General features: G+C 38.6%; 1 protein-coding gene across 6 annotated transcripts in view; it reads left to right on the top strand.

Annotated features, from left to right (window-relative positions):
* The window catches only part of RC3H1 (ring finger and CCCH-type domains 1), a 75,770-nt gene extending 68,079 nt beyond the window's left edge, over positions 1-7,691 (top strand). For all 6 annotated transcript variants that reach the window (XM_024976858.2, XM_059875800.1, XM_024976859.2 and 3 more), the window contains one exon: positions 139-7,691. In XM_024976858.2, the coding sequence (XP_024832626.1) occupies positions 139-289 (151 nt within the window). In that variant the 3' untranslated portion in view covers positions 290-7,691. The remainder of the gene's footprint in view (positions 1-138) is intronic.
* The last annotated feature ends 9,056 nt before the right edge of the window (positions 7,692-16,747 follow it).

Here is a 16,747-nt window from a genome sequence, read left to right as displayed (position 1 = left end):
TAAAGTTTGAAAGCCATTCACGTATTTTCCAAAGTGCTATATAGAAAGGCCCTGTTGATTTTATTCTACTAATAATCAGTTTTCTCTCTCTCCTCTTTTAAAATTCCAACTCGTTTTTTTTTTTTTAAATGTTAACAGTGACGTGCCTAATGGATCAGCATTGACACAAGAGAATATCAGCCTCCTGTCCAACAAGACCAGCTCTCTGAACCTGTCAGAGGACCCTGAGGGAGGAGGGGACAATAATGACTCCCAGAGATCAGGAGTTACATCCAGTTCTACTCCATAAAATATGAGGAGTCCTACCTTTATCTTCTGCTCCTAACCAATCTGTGGGGCATAGGGGTAGGAGAACAGATAACTTCTTAACCTTTCTCCGAGGGTGGTCAGAGAAATCCAGGAAAAGCACCGGAGGCAATGTGCACAAACACCACTACTAAAAACAAACCCTGCACATAGTTCATATTAATGCATTTTTTAATTTAAAGAAAAAGAAAATTAGCAGTATCTGCAAGCAATTCAGATTAAATTTGTTTTTGTTCTGTGAATGAACTTTATTTTAATAACTTTGGACGCCTTGGATCCAGGGCTTTAAAAAAAAAAAGAAGATATTATATATACACTCTGTTTGATTAATTGTATGATCTTAATGAAGTAGGTTTTTCTTGTATTTTGGTATTATTACATACCCAGTGTATAATTCCATATCCCCAATCCTTTCCAGCTCTCACAACCCCATAAATTACCACAGACTAAAAGCCCCGGCCATTCTGAGAATTCTGTGGTGCTTGAGAATTAGTAATAGACTAGTTATTAGAAAATGTGCAGCAAAGCAACTTTTCCAAGAGCCATTATTTGGAAGCCATAATTTGCTTTCTTTCTGGGTCACAAGCTTCATGTGTAGGGAGGTTTTTCATATGGCATTAAAACTTTCTGTTGTTGCTCAGGAGGGCTTTATTTCTGTTTTTTTGTTTATATCAGCTTTTCAGAGAAATAATTACCAATTAATTTTTGAAGACCTCATTTTCATATCATGAACCGCTTTCATTCTCTTAATGTAATCAGAAATCCAAGTCAATTTTAGACTGCTTGATTAGATTTAAATGGAAATTATTTTAAGGATGAACTATAATTTATTAGCACTGAAAATACATATTTAGTTTATTACCTATATTGAGCTGATGACTGGAAATTCAGAGCAATCCTTTTCCAAGTTGAACTTCTGAAATAATAGAATATTCAAAAACCAGGATAATCCATCATGTTTTAAAACTGCTCAACACTTGATTGAACTTAAAATGAGCAGAGCTACATTATTTCAATGAATGTTTTGTTTTACTCTCAAAAACCAAAAGTACAAAATTCCTATATACTGGAGCCCCTGGCTTTCAAGGAGATTTGGCAAATGAGAACTGCCTGAATCTTAAGGATAGTTTACAAATTGATCGGTAGTTGCCTTTTGGAATCATTAGCGCAAGTAGGTAGTAAGTACCTAGAAGTCAATTTTTGTAGTCTTGGCTTCACTATACTGAAAAGACTCTTCATGAAAATGTTGAAGAGAATAAGGAATAATTTTTCTCATTTAGTTCTGCTGCACATATTCTGATGCCACATGTCTATACTGAACTAAGACCATATAAAATGTGTTTAGTGGGGATTATTTGACATAGTCACCCACCATATCCCTATGTTTGCCTGATTTTCTAGAAATTTCCCTTTCTGGATTATACTAAAACAGAAAGCACTGGTTATGTAATAAGTTACTGCATTGCTTTGGTTGGGTAAAAGCAAGAGTTTGTATTTTTCTTGTTTCTTATTTTCTTAACCCGTAACTCCTGCTGAGGTCATAACCACCTCAGTCTAAGCTCTGTGTCTATCGTACTATTAAATGAAACAAATGGGGGGTAAGGGAGGGGGGAGGGTAATACAGTCCTGCCATTGCCTACCAGTAGGAGAGTCCAAACAGAACACTCTTTTGAGTAGCAATTATTTAATTTGCCCAGTCAAGGCACCGTGTTTATATACTATTTCACATTGAATTTGATTATGCCCTACAGACCTGGCTGGTCAAGGATTTGATATACACATATTGGCTTGGGATTCGAGCTTTCTTTTTTATTTAAATAAAAATTTATATATATATATTATATATATACATATATACATAGCTATATCTGTATATATATTGGGTATGTTTTATGGATTTTTTCGCATGAGCGCAGCTGTTGCGATAAAATGACTGATTGGGAGGTAGAAGCACTGAATGAAGAGGCATTTTATCAGTTGATATCCATGTTTTCCTATTTTTTAAAAATACATTTGCTTTTTTGCCTTTTTTCGTTTATTTTGCTTAAAACCCTCTTACATTTACTATTTAAGTACTTATTGTTTTGGGGAGGAGAAGGAGAGAAATTTTATGTCTGACAGAGTCCTGAGATTTTTATAATTTCTCTCTCTAACCATAAAAGGCAACATTCTTGGCCTCTAACCTTCTGTAGGCAGATTTGGGCAGATCTTATTTCTTCTTTGGACATGTTAAATAATTCCTAAATTTTAGGAGCAGTTGGTTCAGTTTGGAATTCAGAATGATTCTGGTATTAAAAAGAAATTTATGGGTGTTGATTTTGTTGAAATATGGAGTAAAAGTAAAATTCCATTTTGGGTATCTGTTGAAACTCCTAATAACTCAACTTCTGTTGTTCTTGTTTATTTCCTTCAAATACACTCATTCTTTCACCATTTTGATTTTGTAAGCTAGGTAGAAAGAGAGATTAATTTATGTTTTCCTATTCTGAATAAAACCAGAAAAGCCACTGTTTGGAACTGACTTAAAATAGTCTCTCTTTTTAAGGTATTTTCATGGAGTGAGGATGCAGATCTCTTAAATTATAGCCTTAATTCTAGCTATACCTCTCTAAGACCCCACCCTTTAGAGGAAGTCTGGGTGGGTAGAACAGCAAGAGGAAGCTATACTGTCCCACTGTGCCTGTAACTCACCTATTTAAGATTAGTTATTTTGCCTTACCTCATGGAAATTCTTACAACTTTTCCAGTGCTTATAAGCAGTTTTAGGAATTCAATAAAACCTCCAAAAATTTTTTCTCTTACTTTGTTTTCCTTTTCCCTGTGATATTTTTTGTCATATGATGAGCCTATGGTGGTAAATGGCCTGTTTGGCAAAACTGTTTGACTTTTTAACTGCTTTTTTCTTAAAATCTGTGAAAGAAAGTGACTTTTCTGGCTTCTTAGATTTATTCCCAGAGACAGGTAAAACGATGAAGCCAGTCAGATAGGAAATTCCATCTTTAGGCTTTTTGCTTATTCAGATGTTAATTTCTTCTGAATTATAAGGCAATACTCAGACATCTGATGAAAATGAACACTTTTGAAGGGTTAAGGTAGGAGTAATAAGCATTTCTTTCAGTTCTGTTTGGATAACACCATAATTTTATTATAACCAGAGTATAAAAGTACTTTGACCTTTTCTTTATTCAGTGGGTCTTAGGAAAAGGGTAGAAGAACTGAGAATAAGATATCTAGACTCAATTTTCTGACCTATATGTAGTTTTTTCTCCTTGCTTGTAGATACTGTCATAAGTTCAGTAGCTGCAATGTCTTGGGTAATTTACAGAGGCTGATGTGACCAAAGATCCATTCCTTGTTACTTTTCTAATCAAAAGAAAAATTAGTTATAGGTTTCTAGTAATATTCAAATAGTAAGACACTATTTTTAATACCAGCTACAACATACTTAACTACTCAAAGTATAAAAATATATTTCATACAGCATTAATATGGCTAATTTCCTTTTCCCATTTTATTTCCCTTTCCTTCTCCTAGTCTTTCCCTTTTTTTTTTTTTTTTCGGTCTGAAAGACCTAAAATTGGTATGATTCGCATTTGCTATCTTGAATATGTAACTCCATCAGATTTTCCGTAGGTCTTCAAAGTTGGAGCTCAAAGTTTGCTTTTGTTTTTCTTTTTTCTCTGGCCCTTCTCTATCTTGCAAATTCCCTTTGATTTACCCACTGCCCTCCCCAATCTGCAACAGTGACAGTTTGCTGCCTCAAAACAGAGCATTCAAATGAATTCGCTTAGCCAATAACTTCTGTGAAGTTGCCTTTTCTAATGGTGTTATTACTCAGTGATGCACAAATGTGGTATTTGCCCTACTGGTAGGCAAAACAAAGGTCTGGTTAGGAATGGTAACCTGCTGTTTTCTTTAAAGGAGAGCCAAAGACTTGTGCTTTACTCTGTTTTGGTTTGGGAGGAAATAGCCATTTTGATTGTGAAACCTTTTAGTATTCATGAGTTGATTATATTGTGTAGGGAGATAGGTCTAAAGTTGACTCTGAAAGTTAGCTGGCCTTATAAAATATAAAAGTAATGAAAACCCATCAGTTTTTCTAAAACCATGAATGTCATCTTTTACAGTATTGTGTGTAAGCAGTTCCTGCCCCCATATACTGAGATTGTCTTGTCATGATAGCTTGTTATATTTTTGTTTTACTTGTGCCTATAAGACAATCTACTGTCAGTATGATCAAGTCTTGGGACTGAGTAAAAGAATCCATGAACATGTGATTGGTGAAAAATAATTAACTGTAGTTCGTACCTGTTAGATTATATTCAGATTCAGAGAAAAAGAGATTCTTTTCACTAAACATAAAGAGTACTCGGTTGCTATTGCTTATATATAAATGGTGATAGATGGAGATCTAACCATCTCTTTTCTGCTTTCTTTTTGCTCATTTTAAAGAGTTGAGTAAAGGTTTCATGTATAAACTGTGTCTGTGAAAAGCACTTGTAATGTTTTATATGTCATTAAAAGGCCCAGTTACTTTTTAGGGGAAATTAAGAACCTACAGGTGGAAATTACAGGTGGAAATTAACTGCAGTGTTTACTTAGATTTTTACCCTAAAAGTCCAATTGTGTTTTGTTGTTATTGATGATAGATGATTATTGTGTTTGCAAGGTGATATCTTCCATGAAAAATCTGCCTATCCTTTTAGGTAAAAATTAGGGCTTCTAAACTAAAGCATATTCTATGTTCTACATTAGGGATTGAAAAAGTAAGCAGTCTACTGCTGTCATTATTTTACCTGACTGTGCATTTTGCTGGCCTATATGCACACTTTTCTGCCTTGGACAACTATGGTTTTTATATTTATTTGTGGCTTCAACTCAGCTTTATGAAAATTTCCTGCTGAAATTACTTATTGGGAATTACAGGTGGATTGCAGTTAATATATTTTTTTAAATTCTTATTTCAACTTTCCTGAGCCACTTGGAAAAAGAAAGATGTTTTTGTCAAAAGACACTATTAATTATAGTAAATGCCAGCTTACAATTTGATTCTTAAGATTTTCTTTGCTAAAGATGTTTTCACATGTTTTAGATTCTAACTGAGTAACACTAGCAGCAAGTTTACTTTATAAAAAAACTGCCACCACCAAGAAGTAACACCTTTTAATAATAAATATGTTCCCAATGGGTGAGTTTTCAATACTGCACTGAACAAAGTGGGTAAAGATCCCTTTGAAATTCTATTGTGATAAAGGGACTAACCTCACCACTGGAATTACAGAGCTTGTGAGTTTTCAGCCAAACACTGACCTTCCCCTAAACTTTATTCCTGAGCAGAACATCCCTAGATTAATAACTTTTATTTTCAAAAGAAAATAAGGCACAATAACCCAAGAGAGAGAGAATTTAAAATAAGCCTCACGACAAAATATTGTGTCCAAAATATGTATTTAGAAAAATAAAATCCTGTGGAGTTTGTTGTCCTAATGTATGTTATATACTAGATAAGGTGATTTATTTTCTTGTATTGAGGTCTCATTGTTTCTAGTTGGGGTTTTTTGTGTGGTTTTTTCTTTTTCTTTTTCTTTTTGGTTTGGTTTTGTTTTAATTTAAACTCTTAAGTAGACAGAGCTCACAAGTCTTTGGCATCCATTCTAGGTTGTACACTCAAGAGTCATCTTATAACTGGAAACTGTCAGGTGGCCCCCTCCTCCAACTCCAGCTGGTGTATGAAAGGATCAGGAAAAGAATGGAAGCAAACTATTGGGTGGATAATCGGTAGCCTGTTTTTTTTTTTTTTTTAAGAAATCACCATTTATTAGCGTTATCTTTCTCCACTAATTGACTGCCATTCTCACAGTAATATCTGAGCCACCCTGTAAAATGTTCCTCTGATTTCAAGGCATTTTAAGCTTTTGCTTATCATGTTTACATCCTCTGTTCATACTAAGACACTGTTCTGAGAGCTACTTTTTCCAAGTGTATTGTTGCCTAAATTTCCTTTATTTCTTCTTCATCCTTTCTCTTCTTCCTACATTCTGGGAATGAAAGGAACTTAGAAGAAAAAAGTTGATTTTCCCCCCACCCCCACCCCACCACTAATCCATAGGCTTCATTATTTTACTTTATAGTAAATCTATGACTTTTTAGAACAACAGAAATGGAAAAAATGAATTAAGATAATGAACAAAACCTTTCACCCACTTAAACATTTTCCAGTTGTGAGATTTCTCTTCTTGTGTGTGGTCTCTTCCCCGTGTTACCCCTTTTCCCCTGACTATAGTCAGTGTGGTCTTTAGGCTCATACCAGTCTCCCCGAGACATTCTGCAGTCATTATCACCTTTTTGGGTGGATTTTATTTTGTTTTTTTTTTTTAATAACTTTTTAATATTGATGCATATTTGCTTGGGATAGAGCTTGTGTAATTTACCAATCGTATTGATTGTATGTCATTGTGCCCTGCAGAGGTATATTTAACAAGACAAAAATAATGTAGGTTAATAAAGGAGCCCATTATATTTGAGTCAGGTTATAAATGACCATGAAATCATTTACAGTTTGAATAGTGAAAATTAATGTCTCCTGTTCTTAAATTAGTGCTAGACAGAATATCATTTTTAAAAGTTTTTGTGCATTTCTGTTATTTTCCCCTTACCTTAGCTCCCTGTTCTTTCTCGCCTGCCTCACCCACCTGTTAAGAATTAAAAATATTGAGCCTTAAAGGGACAGCTCGTTTTTAAATTGCTAAAGTTTGTGAAATTTCACGTTTTCCAAGTGTTTCCAACTTTTCTTTAAAAAGTGAAGACAGATAATGAGTTGAAATTTCACAAGCTGTGAAATTAGCATCTGGCAAGCTGTGAAATCTTATTATTTGAAGACGTTATCTCCTAGAAGTTCTTTGGGAATAGGAAAGAAGAACCCTGTGTTTGAAGTAGACCGTTTTTCTCTCTTTAAAAATCTGTTTATATGTTCAGTTTTTAAATGGCCTTTAAAAAAAAGTGAGGTGGGGTAAAGTAGTAATAGAAAGATGTTTAGGACAGCTAAATGCTGGGTCTGAGTAAGTATATAGTCTACTTGTTGCAGGGTTTTGAGAGGATGAGGCCATCTTGTTCAACCTGTGTGCATGCTGTTTATATCAAAGTTGCCACTTTTGTTAAAATGGTGTTATTTTCTTTATTATCTTGGAAACTGACTCAGCCTCATGTTGCTCCAAATTAGTGTTTAAGGCTCCCACAAGTTGCAGATAAAAAGATTATTTTAACCAGTAGAAGGAGGTGATCGGAGGTGATCCGCCTTTTGGTTTGTAAATATATGAAAGTGTCTACAAGGTCTTTATCTGCTTTCTGTCAGCATTTATATTAAATGATAAATTAATGAGGAGAAATGCGTAGTCTTTTTTGTAAATGAGCCTGTGCCATCTTATTCTAACCCTTGGGATTATGTACTTGTTTGTACCTTTTTTATGGAGTTGTGTTTGTTTTTTAGGTGAAATATAGAGAAGTAGATAATATACACAAACGCATACTCATAGTGCCAGTTTTATAGATTTCACAGGAATTAATCCAACACCACAGTCCAGAATCCTTCATTTGTTATACAGTGACTGCACATTAGGAATAAAGGTAATGGTTCTCAGATCCTAGAGTCAGCGTTCAGTGAGACTCCATGGTTCACATGCAAAGTTCTGGTTTTTATGCCTTCTCTTAAAAGCAGGACCTCTTTATGCTTAAGCAACACGGCCTTACTCCGAATACCTTCCTGATGCAAATATTTTTTGTCTTTCTTACTCACTTTTCCTAATTGTCCTGCAATCCCCACCAATTAATGAGTCCTGACATTTAGAGAGTTTTTAGAGACTACTGGAAAATATACCCTCTTCAAGAACTCAGTGGCTTAAAGAAAAAAGCGGGGGAAGGGAGGGGACTACTTTAGATTAAAAGGAACTTAAGAGATACAAAAGTCACATGCACTGTGTGGACTTTGAATCCTAATTTCAACAAACCAAACATTCAAAGATTTAGTTAGGGGAATTTGACTTACACATTGACTATTAGAAAAAACAAAGGAATAACATTTTGTTCAGTGTGATAATAGCACATTGTTATAGAATAAAATGTCCATATTTTTAGAAGACACATAACTGACAGTGGGTAGAGTTTCCTTTAAAATAACTAAATATTTTTAAAAGAAAAATGATGTATATTACCAGTGAACAAACATCACGCCTTCTACTATCAGTTAGCATTATGTATCCATTGTTATCATTTTGGACCTCAAGAGAAGTGGCCACAGTCAAAAAAAAAAAAGCTCAGGGGGTATGAGGGATGGTAACTATTGCCTAAAATAAAATCGAGAATGGGAATTCCAAAACCAGACCTACTGTCTTAACCACTTACCCAGGCCCACCCTGCTTACAAGCAACAGGTTACTTTCTGATCCTTTACACTGAGACTCATTGATTAATAAGAGTTTGTGTCTGTGTGTATTAGCATTTCAGTCCCAGTAACCAGCTAGTCTGCATGATCAATTTATAAACTCTGCTTTCCAACATGGTAGCTCAGTTAGAATGACTTGCCACCCTTATTGGGACCACCTAGCACATCAGAACTTGCAACTACTCACTGAATACTTACTACAGTATTTACTAAAGTAATTTACTGAGTACTCCCCATATGGCACAGTACTGTAGAGAACAAAGAATATTCTCTACCCTCAAGGAGCTCAAACTCCAGTTACGGAACTTGACGTGTACATTTATGGATAGGTAACAATCATCTACAAAACACCACAGACAGAATTACCAAAGGATCATTGTTGTGTTAGTGGCTCAGTCATGCCCAACTCTGCGACTCCATGGACTGTAGCCCATCAGGCTCCTCTGTCCATGGGATTCTCCAGGCAAGAATACTGGAGTGGGTTGCCATTTCCTTCTCAACCCAAAAGATTATTCATCCACGATTATCTTCAGAAGAAAAGAGCAAGGAGCTGTGAGACTATACTCAAGGAAGATTTAATCTTGCCTGGCTGGGCACCAAAGGCTTTCCTGAGACAGTGGCCTTGAAGGTAAGAAATGGCTTGGGGCAGGGTGGGGAGTTCTGGGGGCGGTGGTGGCGGGGGTAAGGAGACCCCTAGTCAGAGAAAAAAAGATGTGTGAACTCCACAAAAAAAGAAAGACTGTTACGGAAACTGAAAGAAGGTCATTGAAGTGAGAGAGTGAGATGGCTTCAGATGCAGAGCCAGATCACAAAGCTGGGTTTTATTCTGAAAGTAAAAGCTGTCCAAGGAAGGGTTATAAGTTGGGGAACTAAAGTGATCAGATGTGTGCCTCTTTAGTCATGTTTATTGAATAGGCTCTGTGTCAGCAAGCTTCTCAATCCTAAGGTGAATATAGTTCACCCGGGGCTCTGGTTAAAGTGCAGCTCCTGTTTCAGCAGGTCTGGAGTGGGTCCAAGATTGTCCAAGAGGCTCCCAGATGATGCCGGTGCTGTCTGTCCAAAAACCAGCCCCAAAGAGACCACACTTTGGAGTAGTAGGGTTTTCTTGATAGGCAATTTTAGAAGCAGAGGGATCCAGTTTCTGCCTATTTTAGTGAAGTGAATAAGGTATGAGGCGTAACGAGGGTAACTCGGAGACCACTTAAAGACAAATGTAAGGCTGGAGAAGCACGGTGACTCAGCAAAGTTTTTACATTTCAGGAGTTGGTCCTGAAAGGCACAGAAGTGTTTGTATGGGGAACAGAGCAGAAGTAGAAGTTCTAAGCCTGGGAGCACATAGTATATGGCCTGGAACAGAACTTCAAGGAGTTGGGGATATAGAAAAGTTTGGTTGAGGACAGGACTTGGAAAGCTTTATGTACCCCTTCTGAGCTGTTGTGATTTTTTTCCCTTAGCAATTAAACACTAGTAAAGATTTTCAACCTGACAGTGATGTGATGATTGTGATTTGAAGTGGAACAGGGCCTAAGGCATGGCTTCCTTGGTGGCTCAGTGGTAAAGAATCTTACCTGCGATGCAGGAGACTCAGGTTTGATCCCTAAATCAGGAATATCCCCTGAGTGGAATGACAGTTCACTCCAGTATTCTTGCCTGGGAAATCCCATAGACAGAAGAGCCTAGTGGGCTACAGTCCCTGGAGTTGCAAAGAGTAGGACACAGCTGAGTGACTAAACAACAAAGGGCCTAAGGCAGAGAGCTCAGTTACAAATCTGTTGCAACAGACTTAGAAGAAATGATGAGGGCTCGCAGCAGGACAAAGAAAATGAAAAGGAGGGGAGGAATTTCTGAGACAGTGTTTAGGCCATACTTGAGAACAGCACGAGTATGATTGGCATTTCTAAATACCCAAATGGGTGCCACCAAAGTCAGCTTCTCGTAATTCCCTTGACCAAGTGCACAGCCTGATCCAATATTATCAGGTTAAAGGGGAAAAAATTACCTTTACAGTTTCAAAGCCCTTAAAAAATTCAATTTTAAGGAAAACGCACAGCGACCTTAGTTTGTCATCATCTTGTTATCCTCTCAAGTACAAAAATGTTCAGGTTATTAGGATCTAAAGCATACCCTCTAATTTTCCTCAGTCCCTATGCTTACCATTATCATCTAACTGGACATTTTGTTAACCTGACAACAAGCTAGACAACCAGATGAACTCCTGGCCTTAGGGCATGATACAGGCTGTCTCTCCAGAGTGGGCTGGCCCATTTCTCTCTGAGCGGCTGGAGGGTTTGGTATCCAGCACCATTTCCTGGTAAGCTGAACCTGTGAAGCCACATGAGATGTGGTTCTTAGAACTTGTTTCTGTTCAAAGTTAGAAGCCTGCACCCGTACAGTATCTGTTGATTTTTAGCATTGGCTGTTTGGGAAGGACCTGAAACCAACTGTGTCTTGATGGGATAAAAGCTGCCAAGGTACATTCATTTCTACCCCCTCATTTCCTCCTCCACCCTCAAGTGGACTTAAATTTGCTAAAGCAACCCTTGGCAGAAGTAGGAAAAGACACCAGTCACATAATTGACCTGTACTTGTCAAAACATACACTCTTGACTTCAGCTTTATTGCTAGTTTCTGCCTGTTGCTTCTTGGTCTGTCTAACCCACCCTCTCTCCGTGGAACTTTCTCCCACTACCTCCAACCACTGCCTCTGCTGTCTTCTCAGTTTCTCTTTTACCACCTACAAGTTGCTTAGAACTTCGACCCCGTGCAGCCCTCTCTTGCTCAACCTTCCAAGAGGTGTCTCTATTCATACAAGGTGTCAATTCCTCTGGATAAGTAATCTTTTCTACTTTACTTGATAATCTTAACCTTCCATTTGGGAGAAATTTAAAATACTTCCTTCTTAATAAGTCAGCCAAACTACTCTGAACCTGGGTTTCTTCAAACACAAATATTTATTGAGTACCTGGTACATTCAAGACCCAGTGGCATGTGCACTGGGCATGTTCAGTAAGTATTTGTTTTATTTGATTTCCATGAAACTGAAACGGAACTTTCTCACATTTGTGAGAATTTGGACAAATACCAGTGAGATGCTTTGAGAGTAGCTGCCAAATGATACTGCAGGATTTAGTTTGAAAATTTTTCTTTCACCTTAATTACTAGATGGCCGTAGCCATCTAGTAAACTAGAAACCCAGGAGAGTTGGAGACAACTCTGTGTGTGTGTGTGTGTGTGTGTGCTAGATGTTTTGCCGAATTTCTGTGGAAGAATTAAGCTTTGAGTTACTCAGTAACCACAGCAGGAGCTCATTTCTACTGTTTGTTCTCTGCCAAGGTCTTTCTCTTGGATCCAAAGACAAGAATAGAAAGAAAAGCCTAGGATATGTGGTAATGGTGAGGACCAGCTCGATTTCCTGCTCACAGGAGTTACTACTGAGACCAGAGGCAGGGCTAGGGAAAGAGTTGTATATTTTATTACTGGCCTTGAAGGAAGCATTAAAGAGAGGACAATTGAATGCTACATTCTTTCCTCTCCATGGCTCCTCAAACCTATACACAGCGCGCAAAGCGTAGAGAGGCCCTCTGAGCTCCTTCCAACCTTGTTTATGCTCAGCATAGAAGTAGTGCTACTTTTTATCTAATAGAAGTTCCGAAAGTCTGCCTCCACTTCCAGAAACCGTTAGACCTTTCCATGAAGAATTTGATTTTAAGGTACATAATTATTAAAACATCTCACAGGGCTTTCCTGGTAGCTCAGTGGTAAATAATTGGCCTGCCAATGCAGGAGACAAGTGATTGATCTCTGATACGGGAAGATCTCACATGCCACAAAGCAACTAAGTCCATGTACCACAACTATTGAGCCTGTGCTCTAGAGCCCACATGCTGTACCTACTGAAGCTGGTGTACCTTAAAGCCCGAGCTCCACTGCAAGAAAAGCCACCACAGTGAGAAGCCCACGCATTGCAACTAGAGAGTAGCCCCTGCTCACCACCAGTAGAGAAAGCCCGCACGCAGCAATGAAGACCCAGCACAGCCAAAAATAAAGTTATTAAAAAAAACATTTTACAGAATACTAATGACTCTGTGTGTGTGTGGTGTGTGTGTGTGTAGACAGAGACAGAGACCCAAATTAGTCCACCCAACATACCAGCTGCTTTTTCTTTTCCTCATCAAACCAGTCTAAGCTGTACCAAACCAGTCTAAGCTGTACCAAGAGGAAAGGGATTTAGGGTCATCAAAATCTTCACAATGAAAGCCAAGAGGAGTTGTGTGCAAGAGAATTAAAGACTGGGCTGGTATTAAAGACTCTAAAGGACTGCCTGGAAAAATCACATTTGGAATGTGCCTCAAAGACAAATGCTCTGTGATAAAATTTGGGTAGACAAAGGAAATGGTGGCAGCCCCTGAGTTTTCTTCTGGGCCCTGGATTTTGAGGGACTCCTGGACAAAGTTGATAGAGACTACTCACAGGAGGGTGAGTATATTCCTTTGTGGTTCAGACAATAAAGAATCTGCTTGCAATACAGGTTCCATCCCTGTATTGTATTGTTCATCCCAGGGGTCAGGAAGATCCCCTGAAAAAGGGAATGGCATCCCACTCCAGTATTCTTGCCTGGTAAATTCCATGGACAGAGGAGCCTGAAGGGCTACAAGTCCATAGGGTCTCAGAGTCAGATGTGACTGAGCGACTAGATAGTGACTTAAACCCTGCCTCAAGAAAAACAACTGGACACTAAGTTTTAACCTGGGAAAACAGACATTTTCTTTGTGTGTGTGTGTGAATTTTTATTTGATTCTAGGTAACTTTGGTTTGTTTAGTTGTGTTTTTTTTTGACCTTTTAAAAAAATTTTTAATTTATATATTTATTGGCTTTGCTGGGTCTTCATTGCTGCTCAGGCTTTTCTCTAGTTGTGGAGAGCGGGAGCTGCTCTCTAGTTGTGGTACAGAAGCTTCTCATTGCTGAGGCTTCTTCTGTTGTGGAGCATGGGCTCTAGCAGTGGGGCTTCAGTAGTTGTGGTTCTCAGGCTCTAGGGCACAGTCTCAGGAGTTGTGGCACACGGGCTCCATTGCTCCAAGGCATGTGGGATCCTGCAGGATCAGGGATCGAACCTGTGTCTCCTACACTGGCAGGTGGATTCCTTTCCACTGTGCCACCAGGGAAGTCCCTGGACATTTTCTTGATAGCTGTCCTGTAGGAGGCCCAAGACCTGTGAGACAGGCAGACAAAGGTTTGAATCTCTGCTTTGCCAGCTTTGTAATTTGGGGCAAGTCTTTAACCCTTGTAAATAGTAGTTGCTTTGTCTGTAAACTGGGCATAATATATTCCTGGTAGAGCTGACAAGAGAATTGTAGAAGCAAATGCCTATAAAGCACTCAGCATAGATCCTGGTGTGTAGTAAATGCCACATATTATTATTATCTCATTCAAAGATTTAAAGATTTTGACCTAAGCACAATAAACTGGAAAATTCTGAATGAGATGGGAATACCAGACCACCTGACCTGCCTCTTGAGAAATTTGTATGCAGGTCAGGAAGCAACAGTTAGAACTGGACATGGAACAACAGACTGCTTCCAAATAGGAAAAGGCGTACGTAATAAGAAAATAAGCTTATTTAACTTCTATGCAGAGTACATCATGAGAAATGCTGGGCTGGAAGAAGCACAAGCTGGAATCAAGATTGCCGGGAGAAATGTCAATAACACCAAATATGCAGATGACACCACCCTTATGGCAGAAAGTGAAGAGGAACTCAAAAGCCTCCTGATGAAGGTGAAAGAGGAGAGTGAAAAAGTTGGCTTAAAACTCAACATTCAGAAAACGAAGATCATGGCATCCGGTCCCATCACTTCATGGGAAATAGATGGGGAAACAGTGGAAACAGTGTCAGACTTTATTTTGGGGGGCTCCAAAATCACTGCAGATGGTGACTGCAGCCATGAAATTAAAAGACGCTTACTCCTTGGAAGGAAAGTTATGACCAACCTAGATAGCATGTTGAAAAGCAGAGACATTACTTTGCCAACAAAAGTTCGTCTAGTCAAGGCTATGGTTTTTCCAGTGGTCATGTATGGATGTGAGAGTTGGACTGTGAAGAAGGCTGAGCACCGAAGAATTGATGCTTTTGAACTGTGGTGTTGGAGAAGACTCTTGAGAGTCCCTTGGACTGCAAGGAGATCCAACCAGTCCATTCTGAAGGAGATCAGCCCTGGGATTTCTTTGGAAGAATGATGCTGAAGCTGAAACTCCAGTACTTTGGCCACCTCATACGAAGAGTTGACTCATTGGAAAAGACTCTGAAGCTGGGAGGGATTGGGGGCAGGAGGAGAAGGGGACGACAGAGGATGAGATGGCTGGATGGCATCACTGACTCGATGGATATGAGTCTGGGTGATCTCCGGGAGTTTGTGATGGACAGGGAGGCCTGGCGTGCTGCAATTCATGGGGTCGAAAAGAGTCGGACGTGACTGAGTGACTGAACTGAACTGAACTGACTGTGAAGCAATGGTTAAAATTCTAGACAGTGAAATATGATACAGTCATTAGCAATTATCTTCCCAGGCAGAGCACACGTAAACACCACAGTTCCACCTGCAGACACTGACCTTGGCTACTCTCATTCTTCTTTCCTCCTCTGTCACCAGCCAGCGGCTCAAGCTGCGTCTAGTTTCTCTTTGGTGCTGCCACCACTTTTCACGTCATGCCCTTATACTCCTGTCTCCCCAAGCCTCTGTGGAATACAACACTGATGCCCTTGTTGCTCACAAAGTCCATACCGTCTTGACTAAATGATGCATTGACATGTTCAAAAATAGAAAATTAATTAAGATTCATATTGACAAAACTCACTCCCACCCTTGTCTGTCGACACCTACCCCTATCAACCCCAATATGTGATACGAAAGGTAGCACATTCTAAGCACTGCTTGGCAGTGCTTGCTTCTTTCTACTTAGTGGTCCTAGAAACCCTTCCATATCAGCACATAGAAAAGAGCCTCATTCTTTTTGACAGTGGCATAGTCTTCGATTGTGGGGATGTATGTTGGTTTAACTAGTTTGCTGTAAGGGGAAATTGTTTCTAATCTTTTGCTATGCAAATCAAGTTATAACTGGTAACCTTACTTATACCCATGCAGATATATCTGTAGGATACACTTCCTGCAGTAGAATTTCCAGCTCAAAGGGTAAACTCATTTGTAATGTTAGTATTGCCAACTTTTCCTTCAAAGGGTTATAGCAGTCTGCGTTCCCACCAGCAATGAGTGAAAGGGCATTTTCCTCACACCCTAGCAAGAGAGTGTGTTGTCTAACTTTAGTTGAAGTCTGAATTCTAATGGTTTCAATGATAATTCTTCTTAAGGAATCAGATGGGAACTAGGAAAAGTGCTTTAAAAGCCTTACAGAAGAACCACTGAGGAATGCTAAAATTAGCATGTGACAGTTTGATGAAAAGTAATGTTATCATGTTCTCAAGGTATCTTCTTACAGGATACTTACTTAATAAAAAGGGAAATGTTATAATTTTACAGTCCTGATCTTATTTAACTTAAGTGATCAAAACTGACATCAATTATCCCAATTAATGGGATAAATTGATACCTCGTGCCTCCTGATATGATGCACTGAGAATGACACAGTATTATTTCTTTAGTATTCCTACCAAAAAAAAAAAAAGTGTAACTTTCAAATCCTGTAGAAACCTCAGATATACTCAAATTGAAAGACATTCTTCAAAAATAGCTGGCCCGTACTCTAAAAAATTCCATAGTCATGAAAGACAAAGAAAAGAGAGCAACTGTTTCAAACTAGAGGAGACCAAAGAAGCATGACAGTTAAATGCAGTGTGTGACCCTGGACCTGGAAGTGGTGGGGCAGGGACTTTCAGGGCCTGAAAATTAATGTTTCCCAAGGTGTGATCCTGGGAGTTCCCCCATGCAAACCTTTCAGTGTATGCATGAAGTTAAAGTTATTTTATGTATGTATTATTTAAATAATTATGTT

The sequence above is a fragment of the Bos taurus genome, chromosome 16 (genome assembly GCF_002263795.3).
Source record: "Bos taurus isolate L1 Dominette 01449 registration number 42190680 breed Hereford chromosome 16, ARS-UCD2.0, whole genome shotgun sequence".
Lineage (NCBI taxonomy): Eukaryota > Metazoa > Chordata > Mammalia > Artiodactyla > Bovidae > Bos > Bos taurus.
The sequence above is the reverse complement of the archived record's forward strand: the minus strand, read 5'-3'. Positions and strand labels throughout refer to the sequence as shown.